We start from the raw sequence: 27,230 nt of genomic DNA on the forward strand, positions 1-27,230 counted from the left end.
AGCCCTGGTGGTCTGGCTCCAGCATGTGCCAGCCGTTTTGTAACGTCAGAAGGCAGCGCGCGAGGCGCACGCACAGGCGTTCTGGGGGTCACCGGCCCTCTCTGGCTCCGGCTTCCCTGTGGGCACAGAGCAGGGTCGACTCTGGGCTGTCCGGGCCGGCAGCTCTCTTGCTAAGGCTTGGCTCTGCCACAAACAGCAGCCATGGACAAATCAGTGGGTACAGCAGGTCTCAATAAAACTTTATTTACAAAAACAGGCAGCAGCCGGGTGTGGCCCAGGCACCGGAGTCGGCCAACCCCGACCCATCACTCACGCCCTTTCCCACGGCTTCTGCTGTGTTGCGTTCGTGGTCTTAAGCTTTCTTCAGAGTAACTCGCCACACCCCTACGGAGCCTGGAGAAGCCGACTACAGCTGGCTACAGATTTGTGGTACCCCTGAGGTCGACGCTCTGCCTGGGAGTTTTAGTGCTGAGGGAAGGGAGAGCTGGGAACCCTGGCACTCCGGCTTTGGACAAAGCAGCGGAGGCGGAGTTAGAACCATCTAGAAGAGCCTTCCAGTGGAGGATGGCCCAAGTGCTTGGGCCCTGCACCCCATGGGAGACCAGAAGCACCTGGCTCCTGCCTTCAGATCAGCACGGTGCGCCAGCCGCAGTGCGCCAGCCGTGGTGGCCATTGGAGGGTGAACCAACGGCAAAAGGAAGACCTTTCTCTCTGTCTCTCTCTCTCACTGTCCACTCTGTCAAAAAAAAAAAATAAAAAAAAATAAAAAAGAGCCTTCAAAATGAACATGATCTGAGCTTGCTGGGGTGTCCTGACTGCCAACAAAGGGCTGTGCGTTCTCCACGCTGCCTCTCATAGCCCCTAAAAGGGGCGATTTCCCATCATGCCTTCCGCTCAGCCCCACTCCTGCCCCAGACACCTCTGCAGACGGCCACCTGTCACCTCCAGCCCCGGAGGTCTGGGTTAAGGGGCTGCTTGGACCCCAGCACCTCCGCTTTGGGCCCAGGTTCCTGCTAACGTGTTCTGGAAGGCAGAAGATGATGGCTCAAGCGCTTGGGCTGCTGCCACCCATGAGGGAGATGGCCTGGCCCTGCCCTGGCTGCGGGCGGCACAGCTCCCCCTGTGGTTGGCCGGGTTCCGGATATGCTAACACTCGCTTCCCCCTTCCCCCTGGCTGTGCACACCCCGTGGCCAGACCTTAAGCACATCCACTTGGCCGCCCTGGACACCTCCCTGCTCCAAGGCACTGCCGCCTCTCCTGGCTACTGCATCAGCTTCGGCCCCTCTCCCCACCCCCTGCGGCACGTCTGGGCCTGCACATGGCCCCCTGCCCGCTCCTCCTGGCAGACGGGGCCGGTGCCAGTCCTCCGTGCCGGGTTATCTTGGGAACGCCTCCAGCTGAGGCTCTGCTGTTCCATATCCCATAATCCCACCTCCTACAGCTGCTCGGGGGAGAAAGCCGGAGCTGGGTTCCGCGAGCACCTACTACAGGCTGGGTGCACAAAGCAGGCGTGGGCCCGGCCCTTGTGGAGCGCAGGATCAGAGCAAGGGCGCCTGAGACCACAGCACGGACAAGCACCTAGGGCAGCCGGGGGGGGGGGGGGTACGGAGGCGCGCGGGCACGCGGGAGCCTCGTCCGGGCTGGGCAAGGCTGGGCCACCCGCAGGAAGGCGCCCGCAGTGGGCAGATGCGTCCTGCTGCTGGGAGAATGATGCCGCTTTATCAGCGGGGCCGAGCGGGAAGGCTTTGGTCACGGAAGGCACGCGTGTGCGTGTGCGTGTGCGTGTGCATGCGCGTGCACTGTCTCTGCCAGGTGCAGCAAAGGGTTAAAGTCATTTTCATTAAAATTTAAATTTCAGCAGGCGCTCCCGCTCCCGCTCCCTTCCCGGTCCTTTGAACGTTTGACTGGCAACCATTTCGCATTTCACTCTGAGCAGAACAAATTGAATTAGACGTCGAAAAGCAAGCCCGGCCCGGCTAATCCCCTCCCAGACGCCTGCCGCCCGAGGCAGGGAGGCCACGCCCGGCGCGTGGGTCCCGTCCTGTGTCCACCCAGCCAGGGCTGCCCGGGGAGGCCTGTGTGGGGGACCCGGGTCTCTGTCCTTGAGTCGGGGTGCCGGTGTCTGAGGAATGCAGGAGGGTGGGGTCTCCGTGGACCTGCTGAGTGGCAGGGTGGCCTCCACATGGACGCAGGCTCACTCCAGCCCTGGCCGGGGTGCCAGGCAGCTGCACGACGCCAGGGTGCGCTTCCAGGCCGGAAGTGAACCGGCCTGCACTCACAGCCCGGGCCCGGCCCCTGCTTTGCACACACCTGAGGGCTGGCCACACAGCACTGCCCCCGGCCCCGAGTCACAGACAATTCTGCCACCAGGCCGCGGAGGCACGATGCGGGGGATGCACCAGGAACATGAGGGCAGTGGCTCGTGGTCTCAACACCTCGGGCTGACCTCTGTCCCTGGGCGCGGAGGGGGTGGGTGACAGGCAACTGCCAGCTCCTTGGGCGTTTGCTGGGGGAGCGCCGCACGGTGGTGTCTGATGATGACAATGACAGTGCTGTTGCCGTAGCGGTCCGCCGGGCAGCAGTCCCGTCTGTGCTGTTTATTGAGAAAAGCCGGGGGAGGGGGGGCGGGGGGGCAGGAGCCTGTGCACCCATTTCAAAGACATGGACGATGAGGCTCGGAGACGCTGAGAGCCTTAACACTCTGACTGAGGCCGCGCCACCCCGTGGTCACACGTCCTGGCCCCTCTGGAGGTCCTGTCTCCCCGCAGGGCTCCCTCACGGGCCCTGGGGGTGTGGCTGCCTCACCTCCACCCCCAGGTCCAGCCTCCAGGCCTTGGGGCCCTTCCCCCACCTTGATCACACAGGAGCCCGCCTCTGGCCCCACACCAGCCTCTCACCCGACAGCTTGTGCCTGGGACCACTGATGTCGTCCAGAAAAGCCCCTGGGCCCCACTCCTGCTGGCCGGGCTCCAAGGCGCCGAGGGCCCCGCGCACGTTCATACGCGTGCTGCAGGTACCACCCCTGACTGGTCAGAGCCAGGCTGTGCACACTCCAGGCTGTCGTCAGCACCAAGTGCCGTGAGCGGGGGACAGGACTAGGGGACGAGGGCCAGGGAGCCAGCACTGGGTGTGGGGAGGAGCCGAGGGGACCGCTGCAGACACACTGGATGCAGGCTGTCTCCTGTCTCTCCCAGGGAGGAAGTGGAATCCAAACTAAGATCTCAGTGGACAAACACAGGAGCCAACCAGGAGAGATGTGGGGAGGGGACCTGGGGAGTGGGAAGAGCAGGAGCAGAGGCCCTGGGGTGGGAGGCCAGGGTGCAGTGAGGCGGCAGCAGGCGGGGGGCCGGGAGGGCCCTGGCACTGGCGAGGAGAGGGGCACAGGAAGGCCCTGGAGGGCTCTGGACGAAGTCTGTGGGTCAGGCCGGCCCACGGAGAACGTGTGCCCCTGGGGCGGGAGGGGCAGGGTGGGAGCGAGGGTGGAGCACCCCATGGACGAGGCCCGAAGCTGCTGCTCGCTCTGGTTTACTGGTCTACCTCCTGCAGCCCCACTTCCAGGCAGGGTGAGCCCAAGACAGGGGCAGAGGTCAGGCTGGACGTGCTGCCTGGCTCCTCACTGCCGAGGCTGACTTTGCCCAGCTCTGGCGCTTCCTGGCCTCCTCGCTGTCTCACTGCACACGGAAGCCGCAGAGCAGGACGGGCGACCTGGGGTCGGATGAGCGGGCGTCAGCTCCACGCTGCGTGACCTTGGACGGTGCCGCCAGCTCTCTGGTCCTGGGACGCTGTCTCCCCCAGTCCATGTTAAACACGAGGAGCTCGAGGCCGTGGAGGTGAGGCCCCTCGCTCGTGCTCCCGGGGCTGGGGCGGGTGGAGGAAGGTGGGGAGCGAGGCACCCGGGACTGTGGCTTGTGTGCATTCCCCGGGTGAGCCTCACCCGGCTGCCCACACCGGGGCTGCGCCTGGGGCCTAGGGCACTCTGGAAACCGAGTGAAGGTTAGAACTGGTGTCCCCAGGACAACGCCCGGCCAAGCTGTGGGCAAAGTCCGAGGCTCCCCGAGAGCTCCCAGCTGAGCAGGAGAAGGAAGTCAGAGCGGCACCTTCTCCGGGTCCTGGTGTGGACCGTTTAATGCAGGGCCGTCTACAGTTTACGGGAAGAACATCGGAGACCACACGGCCGGGGTCCTGGGTTCAGGTCAAGGGCACACAGGTCGTGACTCCGACTGCTTCTCGTCCACCGCTTGCCATCCGGCCGGGGCCCGTCCAGGTCCTGCCCGGGATGAGGTGGGCGCTCCCGGCCTGGGTCGAGCCCTCGATGCTCTTCACGGGGCCCCCACCTGTGCTGGGACTGGCGTCTGGGCGTGGAGGCCTCCTCGGGCGAGTGTGGAGGGCGGCGCGGGACAGCGGCCGACAGCAGCCACGCCCTGCACATCCCTGGACAGACGCGGGAGGGGCCGGCTCAGCAGCCCTGGGGGACAGAGAGGAGGGGAGTTTGGGGCCGTCCTCGTGCTCGGCGCAGTGCCCAGTGCCGCTCCTGGGCTGCCGTGCCGATTTCGCACTCAAACCTGCAGAGGCGGGGCCAGGCAGCGGGGAGGCGGCTGGGCCCAGTGAGGCCTGGGAACCAGGCCAGGGCCCCCAGCCTGAGCCTGGCCAGCCGCACCCCTGGGTGCCGTGCTGCTCCCAGGAGGGAAGCTGTGGGTGCAAGGGCCCTGGGCTCCCTGTGTGGCTGTGCCCGACCTCCCCCTCAGCACAGGGGTCCCTGTGCAGCTCTCAGGGCAGCCGGGAAGGCGCAGCGTCCAGGGAATTCCTCACCGGCCACCTGCACCCTGCTCCTCCCTCCTGCACCCACCTAGGGCAGGTGCCGGAGCCCACGGTCCCCTCCGAGCTGTGGGCGGGGCCTCCTGCCCACCCTCCCGGCTGCCGTCCGGTCCCCAGGCCCCGGGGCCACCTACCCTGGCGCTGCAGCTCACAGTGGAAGGGCTGGCTCCTCGCCGTCGCTGCCGCTGTCTCCCAGCTGCGCCAGGATCTCATCCAACACCACAGACCGCTTCTTCTGCGGGGGCTCTGCGGGAGCCCAGGTGGCGGGGGAGGGGCGGAGGGACAGGCGGAGGCGGGGTTAGGGGGAGGGGCGGAGAGACAGGCGGAGGCGGGGTTAGGGGGAGGGGCGGAGAGACAGGCGGAGGCGGGGTTAGGGGGAGGGGCGGAGGGACAGGCGGAGGCGGGGTTAGGCTCCACCTCCGTCTGGAGCCCCGCCTCCCGGCCCCGCAGCCCCCTCCCTGTTCCCAGCAGCTGGGGCTGGGGGCCAAGCCGATGCCGACCCTGCCCCCTTGAAGGCTGCAGACTCTAAGCAGCTGGCACAGGCGCACAGTAGGTGCGCAACGTGGGGCGAACACAGGCAGGGCTCGGGGCATCCACGAGTCACGGAGGGCGTGACGGCTACGAGAGGCTTTGGGGAGGAGGGGCTATTTGGCTTGGGCTTTGCAGAAAGCAGAGGAGTTCCCTGTGAGAGGGCAAAGGGGCCTCAGAGATCAGCACAGAGTAAACCACAGGAGAGGGGGGTCACGGCGGGCTCCAGCGTCTACACCCTCCAGCCCCAACACTGCTGTGTGCTCCAGCGTCTACACCTTCCGGACCCAAACACTGCTGTGTGCTCCAGCGTCTACACCCTCCAGCATCTACACCCTCCGGACCCAAACACTCCAGCATCTATACCCTCCAGCGTCTACACCCTCCCAGCCCCAAACACTGCTGTGTGCTCCAGCGTCTACACCCTCCCAGCCCCAAACACTGCTGTGTGCTCCAGCGTCTACACCCTCCCAGCCCCAAACACTGCTGTGTGCTCCAGCGTCTACACCCTCCAGCATCTACACCCTCCGGACCCAAACACTCCAGCATCTATACCCTCCAGCGTCTACACCCTCCCAGCCCCAACACTGCTGTGTGCTCCAGTGTCTACACCCTCCAGCGTCTACACCCTCCGGACCCAACATTGCCACACGCTCCAGCATCTACACCCTCCCAGCCCCAAACACTGCCGTGTGCTCCAGCGTCTATACCTGCCCACCGGAGGCGGGGGGAGCCACGCCCATCGCCGTCCGTCACGAAGGGGACGGGGGTGGGGGCGCAGGCGCGTGCTTCCCTGCCCTCCTTGCTCCCCGCCCCTTGTACAGGGCACTGTGGCTTCTGAGAACTGAACCTGTGGCAGGCGACAGGCCAAGGGCGCGGGGCCGCAGAGCTGCCCGGTCTCTGGCCGGGAGCTGGACCTTGCTGCTCAAAGACTCCTGAGCCAGTTCTGCCTGCCTCTCTTTGCCTGGACTCCGGCCTCAAGGACTCCTCCCTCGGCACCACGTCCACCCTCGAGTCGCCTGGCGATCATTTTAAGGGCCAGGTGTGGCAAGGTCCACCCCCAAGGACACTCAGGCCCTGAACACCTGGACAGCAGACAGAATGAAAAGAGCAGGAGCCAGTTCTGGCCGGCCCAGGGGACCCTGGCTGAGGAACCGGCCCCCAGAGCCCCGTCTCCCTGCCCTGCGGCCGGCAGGCTGCCTGGTTCCCTGGGAGGGATGGTGTCAGGGACAGCAGGGGCGGGCGCGCTGGCTGTGGTGTGCAGGCGCTGGGACAGAGCCGGGGACCACGGCTCGCACGCCTTGGGCTCGTCTGGCACTGACTGCGTTTGGGTCAAGTTCCGCTCCTGTGTGCAGCCTCTCTAGAGCCTGATTTGGGGGGCAGGTTTGGGCCCCGTTGACGAATCCAGATGGGACCCCTGCATCCTGAACCAGAGGTCTGGGTCCGAGTCCTGGCGCTGCTGGTTCCAGCTTCCTGCTAACGCCCTCTGAGCACAGCAGGCTCGGGCTCGGGCACGTGGGTCCCTGCGGCCCACCGGGAGGCCCAAGGAGACCGAGGCTTGTGGTTTCAGCCCGTCCTAGTCCTGGCTGCTGTGGGCATTTAGGGAGTGAGCCAGCGGATCGAAGATCTCTCTGTATTTTAGCTAACTAAATAAACGCTGCTTTTCAGGTGAGCACAGGGCCTGGGAGGGGATTCTGCTCTCCCTGGCCGTGTCAGGATCAGGGGCGGAACTCCCTGCAGCCGGACTTCCAGTGCCACAGGCTGGCCGAGAGTGCTGGACATCTGACTGCTGGGCCAGCCCGAGGGGACACCTCCCAGGGCACGTGGAGCTGGGACCTCAGATCCTGACGGCCAAGGCCATGGCGTTGGCAGCCACCCTGATGTCCCCACGGCCCCTGCCGCACAGAGACAAGAGGGTGACCCGCAAACGGCAGAGGCCGAGGTCTGAGGGCAGGAGCGTGCATGCGGACACGGCAGCTCTGGCCGGCCTGTGCCTCTCTGGGGCTCCCGCTGCACGGTCCCTGGGGCGGTCCCTGTCGAGGGCGCCGGGCTCCCCACCTTCATTACCATCACCACTGTGATTGCCATTAGGGTGGTAAGCGCCACCAGGGCTGTGTCCCAGGCAGACAGGTGCAGGACAGGGCCGTCAGGCCAAGGAAGTGACTTGGTCCTCAGGGCCATAGGATGTGCGACGCCTGCCTCCTGTTTGCAGGCTGGACAATGGAGGCCCCGGGCCACCCCCGCTGGTCCTCTGTGGGGCAAGGGACACGGAGGCACCAGAGTGGCTGCCGACTCCACGGCGCTGGGCCTCTGCTTCCTGTCTCTGGAGTGGGGACAAAGGCCCCATCTCAAGGCGCGGTGCAGAGGTCAAGTTCACAGACGGGTGCTCAGCAGGCACTGCCGCCCCTGGGGGCCGGGCCTGCCTGGCTCACCTCCACTGCCAGGGTTCAGGGGGGCCCCCGAGGCCGCCCGGGGAAGGGCACCCAGCAGCCTGCGTGCACGTGGTGCGCCCCGCCCGCAGGCACAGCTGCCGCAATCCCACTTGCCTGACATCAAAAGCCTCAGCGGGTTTTCACCAAACAAACAGAAAGCAGAACCCGGGAAAGGTGTAAAATAAATAAACGGAACAAGCTGTGCACTTCCTTTCAGCATTACAGCTGCACCCAAAGATAAACACCGAGGGAACGTCACTAAACATCAATACCCGAGACATGCACTCGACAAAAGCCCGGCCGGCCCCCAACAGCCCCCAGCCCTGCCCCCTCCCCCCTGCCTCCAACCACCATTTCTGCATTTCTGGAGTTCCCACCTAATGATTTTATTTTTCAATTAATTCCTTGACAGAATGCCAGCCTGCGTCTCTCCCTTCCCTGGCTGGCGTGGAAGGCACGGGCAGGCAGAGAGCAAGGCGCGGGGGTAGGGGCACAGGGGAGGCTTCACGGGAGGGGGCAGGCCGAGGACGAGTGAGCGCGGCTGATGGGGGAAGTGACACTGCTGCAGCCGGGAGCCCGGGGCTGGGTTCTGAGCGTGGGCACCTCGGGGAAGGTGCCCCGTCCACCTGGGCTCAGTTTCCGCAGGGGCCGGACGGCAAAGAAAGGACTGGCGCCCGCAGCTGAGGGCACTAAGCGGACCGAGAGGCCGTGCCAGGCATGGGCACCTGGCAGGCACCCAGTGCGGGCCACCCTCCCCGCTACTCGCCGACTCGCCTCCTGAGAGCACGGGGCTGCTCGCTGCCCTCTTCCTTTTAATTTTTAAAAGGTTTACGTTCCCTTTACCCATGAGATCTTCAATCCTCTGGTTCACTCTCTCCATGCCTGCGCAGCCGGGGCTCCACCCACCTTCCCTGGGGGAGGTAGGGACCTGGCCGCCTGCTGCCTCCACAGAAAGCAAGAATCGGAGGGAGCCAGGCCTTGAATGCAGGCCTGCTGACCAGGGACACAGGTGTCGCTGGCGGAGCCCTCACCGTCACCGCTGCGCCGTGCGCCCATGGCGGACACAGGCGGCAGCTACAGGCAGGCCCCAGTCCGAGTGCCAGGAGCTGACACCCAGCACAACCTCCCCCAGTGCGGCGGGTGTCGGGGAGGTGCTGCCCTGAGGCTCTCGGAGGGCCCGGTGGACGGGGCCCAGCTGCCCACAGCGGGGTCTGCCCAGTACGACCCCTGACTGGGCGCCCCCTCCTCCCACGCTTTCTGAGAGCACTATCAGGCAATTTCTCAGACATCACTTCCTGGGGACCCCAAACTAAGACTCCACAGTTAGGAGGAGACCGCTGGGGTGAATTGAGGTCTCACCCCGTGTGGGCCCCTGAAGAGCACCCAGATTGAGTGAAAGATTTAACCCGGAGACAAAACCCAGGCCCTGACAGTCACACGCGGGTGCTGTGACAGGAACCCCTGCAGACCTGGCCACCCTGGGCCCTGGCTGTGTCCTGGCTGCCCTGCAGATGGGGGCCTTGCTTCTAGAATATTTCCTGCTGCTTCCTGGGGGACCCCCAGTTTGCTGCCCCCCGAGACAAGGCACAGGCAAGGCCTTGCAACCTGTAAGGTGCAGGCCCACGGGAGGGGGCAGGTGTGGGGCAGTGCAGAGGGCCAGGGGAGGAGGGTGTTGGTGGAGCGTGGGATTCCAGCTGGAAGAAGCCTCCCTCGATCTTCAGACTCCATGGCCCCCTGTCCTGGCTCTTTGGGATGCCCCAGCAACCCCGCCCTGGGATGCATCGGGCCCGGGCACTGTGGGGGGGGGGTGTCTGAATGCTGGCTCTGGCCTCTGCCTGGGTCTCTCCTTGCCCTCCCTGGCTGCAGAACTCGGCCCCCGCAGGGGCAGCGCCCTCGGAGGCCCTGATGGGAGGGGCCCCCGGGGCTGCAGGGAGCAGACGCACACTCCATGAAGGACGCCCAGTGGCTTCCCCAGGACAGGGCGCTGGCTCGGGGTGGGTCTCCGAGGATGAGAGGACAGCTGGGAGTCCGCGCTCAGAGGGAGGAGGACCCGACAGCGAGGGCGCAGGGCAGGCGGAGGTTGTGCAGCAGCCACGAGTCAGTATCAGCAGTTTCCCCACAGGCCAGCTGCCCACAGAGTCGGCTAGAAGGCCACTATGCCGAGGTTCTGGTGCAAATGGCCTGGGGTGGGCGGTGCGGACCAGGACTGCTGCTGTGACTCCCCGAGCGGCAGGCAGGAGACGGGTGTGGCTCATGCGTGCTGGGTGTCTGCGGTGTGCAGTGGCTCCACGCTGTGCACAACCCCACGCACAGGGCTTGCTGGAGGCACTTGGGCCAGGATTAGCCTGGATAAGCCTGAGGCAGGATTGGCGATGTAGGCTAAGGCCAGAGCTTAGGGCTCGGGGCTTGGTCCCGAACATTTCTGAGTAGTTACAGACGCAGGGACACCACGCAGGCTGGGGTGACTGACCACGGTCCAGGTGGAGTGACTGACCACAGAGGGAAGACAGAGAAAGCACCAGGTTGGGGGGATGGAGGGACGGGGGCTGGTGCTTTGGACTCAGCCGCCTGCTACCGTGGCCTGGGAAGGCGGTGGACGATGGCCCAAGTGCTTAGGCCCTGCTATGCATGTGAGTGACCCAGACGTGACGCTCCTGGCTCTTGCCTCCTGGCTTTGGCCTGGCCCAGCCCTCGCCACTGTGGCCATTTGGAAAGTAAACCAGATAGAAGCTACACCTCTCTCTCTGTCTCCTCTTTCACATAAATCAATCAATCTTTTGTGGGAAGGTGTCCCCCACCGCCCAGCCCTGGGCCTGTGGGCACGGGGGAGGGGCTGCTTTATAAGGGTTTGCTCGACATCAGCTCCCTCTCCCTTGCTCTTGACACAGGCTCTGGGTCGGAAGCCGAGGCTCAGGGGGGAGCCGGTGACCTCTCGCGGGGCCCAGGCATCGGCCTGGGACCTGCACGCGCAGAGGCCTGATAGGGCCAGGAGGGGCTGTGACGGTGACTGCTGGCAGGGTGGGGGACCGCGGCAAGGGGGCAGTGCGCATGCCACATGCAGCTGCACCGTGGGCCTGGCTGCCCTTTCCAGAGAGCCAGAGACTGGACGTTCGGGTCAAATCTCCCAGTAGCAACACCGGCGAGTGACCCGCACCCATTCTGTTGCGTCTCATGGGTGCAATAAGGCCCGTGGCAGCCCCCGGCCGAGGGGCCCCCGCGAGGGCTCTGATGCACGTGCCTCTGTCGGCACTCGCCACGCAGCGGTAACTAAAACTCACGTGCTCTCCTTGGGTTTCTTTCAGCTGGGCCAACCTGGCCACCCCCTGCCAGCGGCCACGGCCTGGAGGGAGGGCCACCCTCTCCTGCCCCGATTTCCAGCACTCGGGTCTCCAGGCCCCCACACCCTCGCCCAGTCCCGGCCAGGGCCCTGCCCCTCCCAAGCCGCTGTGAAATTCCCCTTCTGTCAGTTTAATTCTGTGATCGATGAGGAAGAGCAGGAGAAATGGCCCGGCACAGCTGGCTCGCCCGTTAGCCCTAGCGGGGATCCTTGGCCTCGCTGGCGACGGCTGAGTGAAATGTTTGCGGAACGCAGAGAACACAAGTCAATAACAATTTAGCTGGATTGGGAGCAAGTCCCTTCCCCGCACGGACAGCCGCTCCCCGGGGACGGGGAGGAGAGAGTGCAGGAGATTGCCCAGGCGCTAGGAAATATTTCCAAAACACCACCCAGCGAGGCTCGGGCCCTGGGGCGTGGGAGGGAGGGCAGAGGAGGAAGGGGGCGACCGGGAGACACCTGCTCCAGGCTGCCCCCCACAGCCTCCCGCGCCCCTGCAAGGAGCCCCGCGGGGCTCGCCCGCCACGACCAGACATTTGCACCCCACCTAGCAGCCGCCTCAACTGCAACCAATCTGGCTTCTAGGTTGTCCATCCCTTCATTCTGCCGCCACCAGCAGGGAGGGCCGGGGCTGGGGTGGGTGTGAGAGGGGTTCGGGCACAGGGCAGTCTCAACCTTCCCGGGTACCATCTGCCAACAAGAAGACAAAATACGCCACACCATCCCTTTCCACCCGTGTGCCCCGTGCCCACCCACGCTCTCGGCTTTCCCCATTGGGTCCTCTGCCCACCTGCAGGGGTCTTGGAGCCCTCCAGAGGAGGGCTGGCCACGGCCAAGTCTCAGGGAGCGAGCAGAGGGAGGAATGAGTGCAGGGAGCTGCGAGGAGCCTTGGCAAGGGGATATTTTGAATAATAAATCCCGCGAGTTCACACCCCGGACTGAACTTGGCCGCCGCGGCTTTTCTAGCCCGTGGTGGTTTTCTCACGGCCGAGAGCACGGAGGCCTATTTGCAGGGGCTGGCGCGGGGGGCACGGGCTCTCCTGGTCCCCAGTTTGGAAAATGTGCTGTCCCGGGGATGATTCAGTTACGGAAGGGGGTGGGGGCGCGAACTGTTGCCGGCATTAAATATCATCTGTATGCTGATGACTTCCAAATTTATATCTCAGCCCAGACTTCGCCCCTGAGCTCCAAGCCCATACATCTATCCGCTTGACACCTCACACGGAGTGCTAGCAGGCATCTAAGACCCTGCATGGGCAGAACAGCCCCGCCCACCCACCTGCTTCTCCCAGCTTCCGGGCCTCACACCTGGCCTCACCGTGCCCAGTAGGCGTCGGCCTCGCAACCCCAGCCCCCCAGGAGCAAGCTGGGCCGGATCGAGCTTTTACAAAAATGCCTCTCTCCGTCCCCCTGGGCCCAGCCCAGGCCATCGCTTTGCTTGCCTGGACCACTACCATGGGACCCCTACCCCCAGTCCTCACCTTCCTAAAACGCAAAAAGGCATTTTATTTGAAAGAATGCGAGAGAGAAATAGGTAGAGATAGAGATATAGAAATAGAGAGAGAGAGAGAGAGAGAGACAGAGGCACTAGGGAAAAAGACAAACGTATCTCCCATCCTCTGGTTCACTCCCCAACTGCCCACAACAGCCGTGGCTGGGTCAGGCTGAAGCCAGGAGCCAGGAGCTCCATCTGGGACCCAAACACTCCAGCCATCACCTGCTGCCTCCCAGGGTGTGCATTAGCAGGGAGCTTGAACTGGAAGCTCAACTGGGACTTGAACCGAGGCACTCCCACTTAACCACTGCCCCAAACGCCTGACTCCCCCCCGCCACCCCTTCTTGTCCTCTATAATGCAACCCCACAGAGCGTCTAGGACAAGTTCTCTCGGGTCTCGGCGTTCCCCTCCTTAAATCTCCCACAGGCTTCCAAGGCCTCTTGGACAAACGCCAGACCAGACAGGCCCCAACGTAGACGTAGACGGCACTGCTAACCTCTCCACGCTGGAGCCACTCTCCAGTCACAATGGCTCGCTCTGACCATGCTTCTGCCCCTCTGCACCTGTGGTTCTAGTACCCGGTATGTCCCCTACCCCCCACCTTTGGCTGGACGGTCCCTTGGAAGCACCCAGAAATGTCTATACCTCAAAGACTTTTTCCAGCCACCACACTGGGACTCTTAGCCTCCCCACGAAGAACACAGTCCGTCACCTTGCTCATGCCCGCTGCTCTCACCAGAGCCCTGCTATGCTGCCTGTGCAGTTACGAGGTCTCTCTCAGGGCCCCCCGCGTCCTCCCTCTCCTCAGGCCGAGTGGAGGAGGCAGGTGAGCGAGCAGCGGAACTGGGAGGCACGGCCGCTGGGCCTCCTGGTTGGGGAGGGGGGTGGAGGGGACGCCCAGTGTTCTCTGAGGAGAGGCATGGGAGGCGTGAACCACCTGTGTCTCGTGGAAGAACTGCCATGGGCAGAGCGGGCGTCTGGATGCCTGTGTCCCACACTGGCCCCAGCTTCCTGCCAGACACGCCCTGCGAGGCGGCAGTGACGGCTCGATTAAGTAGGGGGTCCCCGCCAGCCACGTGGGAGATCTGGATCGAGTTCCTGGTGCCTGGTGTTGGTGCAGCCCAATCCGAGCCATCACAGGCAATTAGGGAGTGAATCAGAGGCGAGGGACTCCATCTTTCTTTGTGTGTCTCTCAAATAAATAAAGCATTAAAAAGCCGTCGGGCAGGGGCCGGGCCTGCAAGCAGGTTGTGGCCAGGTTCAGCGTCCATCCTTGCGGGGCAACACAGTAGCCACAGGCAGCGCGTGAAAAGGGGGCACGGCTGTGCACCCACAAAACTATGAACAGACTGTGGGTTATCGCTCGCAGCCTCCCCCCACCTGGACTGGGGTGCAGATTCCACTGTGCAGTTCTGGGCTTGGGAGCTGCTGGGGAGCCAGGGCATGGAGATTCAGGTCACCCGTCCTGCAGGGCCCAGAGCTGTGTGCACCTCTCTGGGCTCAGTCTGCACCGCAGCGAAGTGGGCATAGAATGCCCCTCGCCAGGTACCTGCACCGGCTGGGCCGCGCTCTCTGCACACAGCGGGACCTCAGCAAAGCTCCGCCTCCCTCTCCCCTCCTTCCAGCTGCCTTGATGTTGACTAAGGAGTCACACGGTCGCTTGTTTCGGGGCACGGGGCTGGGAACGCCTGTGTGGGCAGTGTCGGCTGCACCCCTGGGGCGACTGCCGGGAGGATCTTGGTGTGCGACAAGCAGCCAGCGGGCCCGGCGGCCCGGCCTGCCCCTCCCGTTGCTGGCCCAGGGGTCCTCGCCTCTGTGCTGGGTGCAGGGCCCAGGCAGGCGGGCCTTGTCCCCAGAGGGCGGAGCCTCACTGGGAGAAGGGATGGGAGTGGCGGTGTTCAGGGTGACGGGGCATCGGGAGGGAAGTCACACTGCTGACACCGGCTGCGACCTGAACGAACGCAGGGGTGGCTGGAGCGGGCTGGGCTGAGGGCTCCTTCTCCGCCCACTGGGAGGCTGGGAGGGCAGCCGGGGACAGCCACCATCTGGGCCCAGAGACAGCTTCTGCTGGGCGGCGCTGCGCCCGTGGCCCTCCCAGCACAGCCAGGCTGGCTCAGGCGGGAGGGGAAGGCGCCGTGGCCAGCCACTTGCCATGCCGGTCATGTCTGCGCTCCCAGCTCTGGAGGTGAAAGGTACAGACGCTAACCACAGCCCATCAGTCCTCCCCAGCTGGAATAAGACAACACGGGGAAGCAGAGCCATGCTCCCGGCCAAATAAAAGCCTGTTTGCCGGGGCCTCCCTGGCTGTGAGCGCTTAAAACAGAGGGTTCTGTGGGAGGATTTCTTCCGTGCCATTATATTCTCTCGGCTGCGCGCGCAGGCACCGCGGCTGCCGAGGCCTGAAAGCTTCTCAATGCTGCGACCCTGCTGGTCTGTAACGCGCGGGAAGAAAAGGGCGCAGCAGTGGCGGCCGGGCCTGCGTCCCCCTCCCCGCTCGCTCTCTTCACACTGCCGCACGCAAGGCGCAGGAGGACAGCACTTCACCTGCCAGGGTTGCGCGCTGCAGAGGGGGGCCCGGAGAAATCGGATCCTCGGCTGGGGCGGGGGCGAGGGCGGGGGCAGGAGGAGGAAGGGACAGGGAGAAGGGGGAGGGGGCTGCGGCTGGGACCCGTCTGTCTCGCCATTCTCTCTGCCCGACACCTCTGTCCGGCGTCTGCCTGCTCAGGGCGACTTCAGCCTGGCTCTCCAAGAGCTGCCCTTGGCTGTGCAGTTTGCCGGGTGTCCTGCACGCATGCACGTGGGAGGGAACACGCTAAGTCCCATCGTCACACGGGGTAGCGGCCAAAAGGAAGGCGGGCAGCCCTCCCAGGGAGCGCCCGGACGGGTTACGGAAGATTCTCCTCCCGATGAGGAGCCAGCGTGAGCGCACTACAGTGAGGGCGCCCCCGCTCCTCACCATGGCCGCTGCACACGCATAAAGCTCCTACTGGGTGCCAGGCTCCTGAGACAGAGACCAGATGCAAGCGCCCTGTCCTGAGACCCGAGCGCCGCATGGGCACTGGGCTCACTCCTCCTCCTGTTTCTGTGTCTAACACACACGCGCACGCGCACATCCATGTGCTCTGTGCTGTCCAGGCACAGAGCCACTGGACTCCGTCTTCTTACCCTCCTGCCCACGGAGCGGCGCCCCAGCCTGGCTGCCTGGGACACAAGCAGGCGGCCAGTGCTCTTGGTGGCCCGGAAAGGGAAAAATAACGTCCGGGGAGGGGTGGGTGGTGGCGATGCCGATAAATGATTGCGTCTGCTGAACGCTCGCTCGCGCGCTACGTGTGGGCAGTGGTGCGCCAGCTCCTGGACAGGCCTCCTCTCCTGAGCTGCACAAGCCCTCCAGGGAGGTGGCGCCCTCGTCCCCTTGCACAGACGGCAGAGCTGAGGCTGCACGCTGGGCTACAAGGGCAGGGGACGCGGCAGAGCAGGGGCCGGGCGCACCCTCTGCGTCTGTCTCCGGGTGTGTTCCACAGGGTAACGACGGGGTTGGCTTCCTGGGATTCTGCGGGATCCCTCCCTGCCCAAGTCCACAGAGAGCAGACAGTGCGGGGCCCCAGTCTGGGTCCACGCAGGGAGCCGGTAACACAAACCACACGGTCGCCCAGTGTGCACTGTAGACGGGCTCTCAGCTCTGGGGGAGGCGAGGCTGGCCCGGCAGCTGGGAACCTGCAGCCCCCATTTCTTTCTCCAAGTCCCTCCCAGGCGATGGCTGCGCCTGGAAGCCGAGCCCCAGGGGTTGGGGCAAAGCAGGGCCACTCCCGCTGGCCGCACCGCACAGGCTGGCTTCAGCGGCTGCCAAAGCCTCACTCCCTCTGCCCTGCCTGCGGCCAAGCGGCCGGCCTTTCACTCTGCGGCCCAGTCCTCGGGGGCCCTTTGTCGTGCCTCGCTGCTCGCTGGGCTCCACCTGAGAGCTGAGTGCCTTCCTGGCAGAGTTCAGGGCTGAGGCCTGCGCCACGGAGGGAAGTGGGCACGGCTCCCACCTGTCCTCGGAGCCTGCCAGGGCCCTGGGCGCTTGGAACAATGTGGATTACAACATAAATGGGCTGGGCACTTTTCACCACAGGGGAAGGGCACGGAGGGGAGGGGGCCAGCCAGCAGCTCTATTCTGAGCGCTGCCTGCTTCCGGCAGAGATCAGACACGGGAGCCGGCGAGGAGGGGCCTGCACCTCTCTCCAGACCCCTGCTCTGTGCGGGGTCCTACACACACATCAGTCCAACCAGAGGGAGGGACTGACGCCCACCGTCCACGTCCAAGGCGGCCCCAGCTCTCCCTGCCCGTGCAACCTTGGGCGAGTCGCCTCGGCCTGTGTGCCTCAGCCCCCGCCCCAGTACACGGGGAGGCGAATGGCGCCTTCCTGAACTCTGGAGGTCCCCAGGGAGTGGAGGCTGCTTTAGCGCACGGACAGCAGCTGCAGAGGTGGTGCGCTAGCGAGCACTCTGCCGGGACACAGCCAGGCAGCAGAACCCAGGCCCAGGGCGCACCCAAGTCACTGCTTCCCCCTTCCTGGGTGCTACGACCTTGGAAAAGCTGAGGCGGCGGCTCTGAGTGCAGGGCTTCACGGCCCAGGCCGGCCACGTTATCCCACGGCCTTGAGGTCAGGGTCCAGTGCTGTACATATTTGGGGGCGGGGAACTAACTTCAAACTCGGGCCCCCAGGCTCGTGGGCCACTCCCTGCCGGCCCAGGCAGGTGGGACTGGTGTAGAGGTTGGCTACCCCGCTGTGCCTGCCACTGACCCTGCCCGAGGAGCTGCCACACCACACATCACATCGCGCCCCTCAGGTGCCCCTACCCCAAGGAAACACGGTCCCAGTCCCCGGGCACACGACTCCGAGACCTGAGTCACCACATCGGCGGGACAAGGCCTGCCTCTCTGAGGTCTGGCTTCTGTCCTGCAGACTGGCACCTGCACGGGGCCTCTGGCTGACGACGTCAGGGCCCTGGGGGAGGCCAGGAAACAGCCGCCGCTTGCTCCCCCAGCCCCCTCCCTGCTTGGGGACATTCTGCTTTCCTGGCTGTGTCCCGCCACCTGGGCTCCTCCCTCTCTGGGCTCCAGGGACGTCACCTCCTCCCTCTGTCCCTTCAGCCCCTGGGGTGGCACGGCCCTCGCTGTTGCCTTAGCGCCCCATCTACTTCTCGCCCCCGTCCACACCTCTGCCAGCAGCCCTAGCCTTAGGGGCTCTTTCCACGAACCCCTTGGGGATTTTGCTGCCTGCAGGGACCTCGCTGCTGGGGAAGGGACTCTCCTGTGCTCACCTCTGACCCCTGCTCCTCACTTCTCCCATCTGCAAAAGGAGGGCTGTGTACCACGCCCACCGCAGGGTCTTCCACGAGGACGTGTCGGGATTTGCTCTTCATTCATTCCTGCCACTCCTGGAAGGGACCCGGGGCTCCCGGTGCGGATGAAGCACTCAGGCCAGGGTTATGGAAGCCTCGGGGTCTTTCACTTCGCACGGTGCTTGCTGATATAACACAGTACGTGGAGAGGACGGGGTGGGAGGATCCTGGGTCTGGAACGCAGATCTGTGCTCGGTCACTCCAGCTGCACGGAGGACGCAGCGCTGCCTATGGCCACTAGGGTTGTTGTGGGGACACCTGAGGACAGCCCTGGGCACACGGTGGGCATTCAATACAACACCAGCTGCAGCGCCTGGCTGGTCTAGGTTCTCTCATCTGTACAAAGAGCCTAATCTCTCACCTGTCCTCACGGGGCTGCTGGGGAGTTAGGGGGAGACGTAAGCGGATCCTCCACTGTCTTCACCCCCACTGCCAGTGCACCTGCGCCTGTCTGGGCCGTGCCTGCAGTGCCCTGGCTGTGATGACAGCGGCCCCATCGCAAGGCTGCGGGCGCGTCTCCACGGAGGGAGGTGCCACTGCTGTCTTCGGAACTCAATTTATTGAAGGGGCTTCTCTCCGATGCAGGCAGGAAGTGCTGAGCCCGCACTCGTGGGAGGCGGGGCCCCGCAGCCACTCCAGGGAGAGTCCCTTACACAAACATTTGCCGATGGGCGCATCTGGGCCTGTCAATGGCTGCCGATAAGCACGGCTCTTTCTGCATGTCAGGATGGGGCGCATCGAGCGGTGAGTTTGCAGCCGGGCTCTCAGCTTTGGTTTCTCTGGGTTCACTGTCGCCGAGACATTGCCCTGGCCCAGGTGGAGGGCCCGGCACGTGCCAGATCCGTGGCAGGCCCAGGGACCACTGCCGCCCCTGTCTGAGCACCAGCACAGAGCAGCACACAGCGGCCTCCAGTGGGGCAGGCGTGGGCTAGGGAGGACGCGGCGGCCAAGTGAAGGGACAGGCGGAGCATGGAGCAGCGACGGATGCCTGGGTAGGGGGTGGCACACAGCAGTGCCGTGGAGGTGTCTGCCAGGTTGAGAGAGCCTAAGGCAGCCCACGCAGGGGCAAGGGTGACCCTGGCAGGAAGTGTGGGGGAGAGAAGGGGCTCAGTCTGGGAAGACCACTGGGGTGGGCAGGGCACTGTCGGAGGGCCCCCACGTGCCGCTGGAGTTTGAGCACACACAGGGGCGCAGTGGCTGCCCACGGAGGCCCCGGAGCACACACACGGCCGTGAGACTGCCGAGCGGCTCGGGTTGTGCCTAGCCTGGAAGCTGGGCTGGGCTGGGGAACAATCACTGTACTCTGGGCTCTGTCTCCAGTGTGGGAGAGGGTCTGCAGCCCCTGTCTGTCCCCTGATGGCACCCTGGCTCTCTGCTGCCCCCTGGGGATGGGGAGGGAGGAAGGGGACAAAGACAGGCACCTGGAGACTGGCCAGGCAAGCACCCGAGAGCTGGGGGCCCCAGGAGTGACAGTCGGGGGGAGGCTGGGTGCCACAGAGGCCTCAGCACTGTCCCAGAGCACGGCTGTCCCAGGGAGGCAGGAGGACGGATGCGCTCCCATCTGGGGACCCGTTGCCAGGCCCTGGCAGGACCGAGCTGTACGGAGCCGCAGCTGCCCTGACCCAGTGACGGTTCTTCCGAGGTGGGGGGAGGTGCAGAGATGGCATTCGAGTCCAGGGCCCCTGGCTGTCCAGGAGTGGGGGCAAACATGGGACAGCAAGAAGCACCTGCCAGGCCTGCCAGCCCAGCCCGGTGTGGGTTTCCAGGCAACCCCTGAGCCCTGTACTCATTACCCAACTCTCGGGACCTAACAGACGACAACGAGGTGCAGATGAGGCGGCCCCACTGCCCTCCCTCACGCCCCTGCCCCTGCCCCTCGCTGCGACTCCTGTCTCCAGCCACGTGGATCTCCCCGCCTTGCAGACACGTCAAGCTTGCTCTAGCCTCACGGTCCCTCTACCCCATGCTTCCTGCTTGGGCAGCTCTTTCGTGGGTGCAGAAGTGGCCTCTGGCGAGCCCCTTCTGGACCACGTACGGACTTGCCCTGCCTCTCCCACCAGTCCCCACGGCCACTCCCTGGCCACTGCGGCGCCCCCTGGAGGGACCTCGGGATTTTCTGGTCACTAACGGGTTACCGAGCCCCACGGTGCCACCAGAGTGCATAGTCAGGCCTCCGAGTGCTGGCGCTCTCACACAAAGCAGACGGCCTTCAATGGGGTGACTGGGAGGGGGCAGTGAAGGGGGTCAGGGGGCAGGGAGACAGGCGACAGTGTGGTCCCCAGGGGTGGCCACGGGAGGGGCTGCCAGCATTCCTGGGCCTGAAGGAGCAAAGCACCTGCACAGAGTATGGGGTGGGCAGGGCCACGGGCTTGAGCTGTGGCCCCGGCAGCTGCCGGGAAGGGAGCCCTGCCCTCACTCTCCTGCCAGGACCCCAGTGGCCTGGCCCAGAATGAGCCGAGGGCCCAGGAGCCCGGGGTCTGTCCAGCTGGGCCCGGTGCACCTGCGGCCCTCGCATTGAGGACGGTCCCTTAGACGCTCCCACCACTGCCTGCCCTCCTGCGGCCCAGCAACCACCCCGGGGGCTGCTCCTACCGTGGAAGTGCTCAGCTGTCTTCCGCCGCAGGGCCTGCAGGGTCACCTCGGAGTTGGCCCACTCGAGGACCAGCCGGCGGCCGTACAGGTGGGTGCTGTGGCACAAGGCGTTGAAGGCTCTCTGTGGGATGAGAGAGCAGCGGTGTTAGCATCTGACTCGGGAGCCAGGCCCGGCCCCTGTGCCACGGGACCCCGGGGGAGGGTCCAGGGAGCTCCAGGAGGCTCTGTGGGCAGGGAGAGAGCGGCAAGTGCCTGGGCCGTCAGTATGGCCGCACCTGGGCTGCACCTGGCGCCAGGGACGGGCCGCTGTCTCACCTCCCGCATTCCACCTCATCTAGGGAGGGCGACCCCGTTAGCAGGGCGTGCTTCCTGCCTGGCTGTCGGGGGCTGGCCCACCCCCGTGCAGCCCCCATGGTTGCTAGAGGCCACTCTCCTTCCGTGGCCCTGGGCTCCTTGAATCCAAGCCCTCCCAGTGTCTGCTGCCCCTGTGTGGTTGCCCCGTCCCTCAGCTGTCAGCCTGGGGCCTGGCACAAGCTCTTCTCACAGCCGAGTCGTGACTCACACACACGAGACACCGGTGGACGCACACAGCCCAGGGTTTTAGTGCATTCACAGACCTGGCACCTATCTGCTCGGCGGCCCTCGCCTGCGGCCTGACTTGTGACCGACCACGTCTCCCAGAAGAAGAAAGTCCTGGAACCCGGGACGCCAAGGCGCGAGCCCGCCAAGACACGGGCGGATGCCGGCGGCCTGCCGCTCTGAGAGACGCATGGCCAGGCAACTTGGCTGCGGGAGCTGCACGGTGCACGCACCGGCTGTGGTGGCTGCCGTGTCGCTGAGAGACACTCTGACAGCCACTGGCACCTGTGCTGTCCGTTGCTGATGATGGCTGGGTGAAGACACTGGGCACAGGCAGGCGCCACGTGCACGTGGAGTGCTGAGCCCACGAACCCGGGGACACTGAGGAGGGGAGGCCCAGGACAGACCTCCCCTTCGGAGCCAACCCAGGTGACACCCTGTCTCCGCATGTCCAGCCCCCGGAGCTGTGTGGCCTCGATACAGCCGCTCTGGGGAGTAACACTGGGATCCAGGCCAAGTCAACTCCCGCACTGGGCGCCTCCACCTCCTCCTCTGTGGGACTTCTCCCCCAGGACACGCGGAGCACAGTGCCCGGCGTCCATCCAGCCCGCGATCTTCAAGGACAGGGCTGGGGGCGGCGCGACCCGCGTCTTCCACAGCCAGACGACATGTGGCCAAATTAAAGAAACGCTTTGTTTTCCTCGCTGCTGTTCCGACGAGGGCCAGGTGCAGAAAACTTTTTCTTCCCCCTCCCCGCCATTTTTTTTCAGCTTTAATTTAAAAAACTCCTTCCGACTGCCAGCAGAGCCTCCGCGCTGCTTCTCCATGTGCATATAAAAATACATCTGGACCCGGAGCCGAAACGGCCCATTCAGAGCCCTAAAACACACGCGCGCTCAGCTGGCGATGTGGAGGAGGAGTCTGACGCGGGAGCAAAGCTGGTGGGGGGTCTGGTGTGGCGCATGTTCCATCCTGGCGCCGGGTCCCTGAGGAGTTGTGGTCCCGGGGACACGGTGGGGCTGCCTCGGGTGGATGCCAGGCGTGAGCTCAGCAGATGGGAATTAGGGACTCTGGGAGGTGGGCCCAGGCGGGACCCCCCAATCTCAGCCTCCGATCCCCGCTGTTAGATTTGTGTTTCTTACCCCTGCAAAGCAGTTCTCTACCCCTGTACCACAGAAAGCCCGCAGTGGTCTGTGCTCAGGGGAGACAGCGCGCAAACTCCCCTGCCCAGCCTCCCCTGCCACCGCCATCTCCTTGCGCTGCACTCTTCTGGAACGTTCTCGGCTTTCTCTTCCGTGTTCGGAGGGGAGGTGGCACAGCAGTTTGCAGTGTGGCCTCACTGCTGTACTACCTCCGTTCAAATCCCTGCTCCACTGCCTGCAAACCGTGACCTCGGCCACGCTGCAAAGAGAGCGGCGGCTTCAGCCGTGCCCCGAGCACCGCCGGGCACCTAGGGAGCCTCACTTGACCGCCTGCTGCCGTCGCTGTCCGGCCTGACTTTTCACGAGCGCTGGAGTGCAGGGACGATGCTCGGTCAGGTACAAAAGCTCCTTTGTAGCTGAAGCGAGAGCACAATATGTGGTTCTCCAAAAATAGCAGAATTACCCTCGCCGGCTCTAGTCCCCGCGGGTTAATAGGAAATCAGGCTGTGTTCCCGAGAGCCCACAGCCTCGGCGGCTGCAATGTGCTGGCCTCAAACTCTCGCACGCAGGCAGCGTGGGGACAGGGTTTCCAGGCTAAAATTGGCCTCAGATAATCCAGGGTAATTGCGTCTCATTAAAAGAGCGCAATGAGAGCTTGTAGCACCGGAGGCACCCGAGGAGGCACGGGGGTGGTGAAGAGGAGGAGGAAGGCACAGCTCTGGGCCTCGAGGGGCTTGTGGGCTAGTGCAGGGGAGGGCCCAGAGGGGCACGGAAAGTTCTAGGCTCAGCAGAAGGAAGAACGCAGGCCAGGCCCATGGCCCCATGGGCTGAAGTCCGCTGGCCGCCTCCTGCTCTCTGGCCCCTGCTGTATCCCTGCCCCACTGAAACCCGCTGTCTCTAGAGCTTTCTAAAACCTCACTCCAGGCATGGCTGCCTGTGCCACGAGCCCCGGGGCCGTGTCCCCCTTGGAGACTTGGCTCTGCCCGGGCCTTGTGCCGCCCACACCCGGCTCCTGCTGTCTGCTCCCTTCCTGGCAGTCGGAGCCTTCTTCCAGGCAGGGACTGGGGATCTGCTGGCTCCACGGGACTGCAACTTACGCCCACAATCATTCTCCATTGCAAAGGCCATCTTCCTTCCTGTCTCCGGGCCCCTGCACTTCGCCTCTTGGCTCGCAGAGAGGGTTGTCCTCACACAGTGCGCGGGCAGCCGGGTGCCCTCCGTTCCAGCACCTGCTCCCTGTTCCACAACACCTGCTTGCCGTGCTGGTCTGCCTGACACGACCTTGAACCCAGGGGGAAGGCGTCCTATCGCATGCTGCAGGCAGGGTGTGCTCAGTAAACACTCGCACAGCAAACTGGGGGCGGGGATCTCCAGACAGCTGGGTGGCTGCTGGCCCAGGTGTCCTGCCAGGGTTCCCTTCAGGTCACGAAGACAGCAAGGACAGGCGCATGTGCAGTTCTGACAGCTCGGCCCGCAAGTGTCCACACAAGGGGGACACCTGGCCTCGGGTGACAAGACCGACGCCCCCAGGCTTGCTGTGCACTGCTCCCGACATGCCTGAGCCGGGTTCCTTGAGGGACAGGAACAGCAGCCTGCTAAGACTTCAGAGAGCACCCACTTGCTGGAGAGGCCTGAGGGTCTAGAACAGACCGGAAGGACACCTCAGCCTGGCAGAGGAACAGCCACAGAAGAGCTGCTTTGCTCCCAGGAGCCACTTCCTGCTGGCCATGCGGCTCATTCCTGGGCCACCCACCCCTCTTCTTTGAGCCCAAGAACCAGCTCCTGTGCACCCTGTACAGGGCTCCCTCACCCTCCGGTTTCCAAGGAGATGAAGCCCCGGGAGGCAGGAAGGAGGCTGGGTACTCCTTGCACCCCTGCCCAAGGACCCCAGCTCTGCCCTCACCTTTGCCTCTGAGCCTCCTGTAGCCTGAGAGGCCCTTTGCTGGCTGTCACCATCCTTAGGCGGCTGCCCTTCCTGTCTCTGCCCCTCATTCGAGCCACCTGGTTCCCTGCTGGACCCTGACTCAGGCGGCGGAGCCCCTCCGCCTCGACTGGGAGCAGATGGACTCCCTCCTGCTCAGGCAGCTCGAGGCCCACCGGGGAGAGCTTTGAGTGGGTCCAGCCAGGCTCCAGGGCTGCGGGATTCCCTCTGAGCTGAGCCCTGAGGGCGTGCGTGCGTGCATGTGTGGGGGTGTGCTAGGCTGTGCAGGGTTGGGGTCCGTCTTGCAAGAACAGGAAGGCGCTGGGCCTGATCGTTGCAGCTTCCCTGGACCCAAACCTTCTCCCACAGTGAAAGCCATGCTGCGCCCCTGGAGGGACTGCAGGCCCAGGGGCTGCGCAGAGCTGCCGGGGCCACGGCTCTGGGCAGAGCTGAGGACTGGCCTCCTGTCAGGCGTCCAGGGCGCCTGCCCTGCCCCTCTGTCCCCGTACAGCCGGGCGCCACACCTGAGCATGGACGGCGGCACCCTAGCCCAAGCCTTTCCTTGAAACTTGTGTTGACCGCTTGGTCAACCCGAAATGCTGGTGTCTGAGCCAGAGTCCTCACGGTAATCACCGAGAGGCGGCAGGGAGCTGCGGAGCGGAGGCCCTGTCTTACAGAGCAAGCTCCGGATTCCACGCATTCCTGGGCTCTGACGATAGGAACCTGGCAAAACCCCACGACTGATGAAAACGGGGACACGAGGGCACACACAGAACGTGCACTCTCGCCCAGAGAAGTGGGGCCGTGACCACAGCTCCTCCAGCTGCCTCCAGCTAATTATCCGGGGGCACTCAGAAAAGCTGGTACCTAGCTTTCCCGTGCACCGTGAAGCCCAGGGCGCAGGGGAGCCCCGGCCGGCGTTCAGCACTGTCCATGCTCCACCCCACCGCGACTGCACAACCCCCTCCAGGTAGCGCGATCACCTCCTGTTCTGAGGATGACCTGCACCCCCTGGCCACACTCCCACAGCCTCAGAGAGGAGGCTCTGCCGCCACAGGCCACACTAACCACCGCGCAGCGCGGCCCGCAGGGAACAGGGGTGTCTGGGCATGCCGGACCCTGGTCTTTCCCTGCACCCAATTAACAAGTGCATGCGGACAGCACGCGGCCGACCGTCTCACAGCGGCACTGACTGTGCACCGGGCGGTGAGGAAGCCGTCCCTGCCGCAGGAGGAAGACCAGGGATTTGGAGAACATTCCCGGGAGGCGCCGTGCCACACCGGCCCCCGCCCCTGGCGGCGCGGAAAGCCAGATGAGAACGGGCCGTCAGCCGCAGCGACCGTGGTTGTTTACCACGGTGAGCAGAGCTCTGCCTGCCAACGCCGCCCGCGCCGTGTCTCCCTGCTGCCGGCTCCCCCCAAGTGTTTATTTAAGCCAACACACTGCTCCGCTAATTGGATAACATTCCATGTGAAAACAGACCTTTTAAAACAACAGCAGCGGCGGCAAATGAAAACAGCTGCAACCACAGAAGTACAAAGGCGCGGCGGCCGGGGAAGGCACAAGCAGTCTCACGGCGCGGGGTGGGGAGGAAGATTCTGGATTCTGGGCTGCCCGTCTCTTCTTCCCGCCCTTCCCCTTCCTCCTTGGCCAGCCTGGTCTGGGAAGCACAGGAGATGGCAGTTTCCAAACGAAATCCCAACAGCTACTGGTGGCCGCTTGGCCCTGGCGGAGAGCACATGGACTGCCCAGGGTGCCTCCCTGGGCCCGGGGGAGCCGACTACATCCTGGGTCTGCTCCCGGGAGACGTCTAAGGGAAAACCTCCTGGTCTTCCTCCAGAGCGTCTCCAGAGGGTGAGCTCTTGGCCTTGGCAAGGCCCCAGGGCCAGGGGAGAGGTGGTGGGTGCGGTGGGAAGAGGAGGGGGCTGGCACGGACATGGAGTGAATCAGTGAGCCAAGGAGGCCAGAGCAGAGTCCTGGCACACGCGGGCCTTGGCCGCAGGTCTGCCTTGGCTCTGCCAACACCGCTGTCTGACCTTGAGCAAGTGCCTTCATCCCGCCGAGCCTCAGTTTCCCCAATTGTGCGAAGTCCCCCAGCGCCTATCTCCCAGAGCCCACCGAGGATTCAAAACACTGAGTGCAAATGCCTGGTGCCACCTCTGCCAGACGGGCTTCTGACAGCTGGTGGTTTGTTTTGTATCAACGTAGAGACTGAACTTTCCAGAAATGGCCTCGTGGCCCGTACTGGCCACGGCATACAGAGCAGCCCATGCTGGGGGCACCCTGTGCTCAGGACGTGCTGGAGTCCTTGGCTCCCCCATTCTCCCGCCCTCACTTGCCTTCACAACTTGAGGCGGCTCCGTGATCACCCTTGGGGGCAGAGATAACAGAAGCCCTTGGAGGGCCTCTCACTGCCAGGGACGTTGGGGGCAGACGAATGGCCGAGGCTGGGAGAATATGCCAGGTCAGCGATCCTGCGTGCCAAGCGTGGCACTCAGGTCACCAGCGCCTGTGACGAGGGCAGGCGGCCTGGGCCAACCCCGCCCCAATGCGCCAGAGACTCCTCACGGGCTCAGGCCTGGCTTCGTATCAGTTCTGTGGCCCTGGCGCCGGGGCTTAGCAGCCGTTCAGAGGAAGTGGAGGGAGATTGCGAATCTCCCGCCCGGCTCTGGGGTTCCTGCAGGCTGGGCCCAGCTCAGAGGTGCGGCTCGCTGCGAGCGCCCATGGCCTGGTTCCTCTGAGCTCCGCCACAGCGGCCTTCGTGTAGCCTCTCGCTAAGCATTCTCTTTCCGGTTCTGGGGGTGAGCACTTGCCCCAGAAGGGGCCTGAGGATGTGTGAGGCGGGACGTGGGGTCAAGGTAGGAGGACGGACGATGCAGAACCGCTGGGTTCAGGGGTGTCGGAGGAGGGCAGGGGATCGGGGCCAAAGCAGACACTGGTGTGGAGGGAATGGATGTTTTGGGATTCAACTGGAGCAGGTGGACTGGCTGGTGCTAGAACACCGT

General features: G+C 64.6%; 1 protein-coding gene across 1 annotated transcript in view; it reads right to left on the reverse strand.

Moving 5' to 3' along the window:
- Positions 1-213: 213 nt before the first annotated feature.
- Positions 214-27,230, reverse strand: part of RBM19 (RNA binding motif protein 19) — a 110,997-nt gene continuing 83,980 nt past the window's right edge. The window contains exons 23-25 of the mRNA XM_070066254.2: positions 20,584-20,704; positions 4,951-5,062; positions 214-4,466 (exon numbers count right to left, since the gene is read on the reverse strand). Coding sequence (XP_069922355.2) covers positions 4,965-5,062; positions 20,584-20,704 — 219 coding nt within the window. The 3' untranslated portion in view covers positions 214-4,466; positions 4,951-4,964. The remainder of the gene's footprint in view (positions 4,467-4,950; positions 5,063-20,583; positions 20,705-27,230) is intronic.

The sequence above is a fragment of the Oryctolagus cuniculus genome, chromosome 21, assembly GCF_051225735.1.
Source record: "Oryctolagus cuniculus isolate XC-2025 breed Fujian yellow rabbit chromosome 21, ASM5122573v1, whole genome shotgun sequence".
Lineage (NCBI taxonomy): Eukaryota > Metazoa > Chordata > Mammalia > Lagomorpha > Leporidae > Oryctolagus > Oryctolagus cuniculus.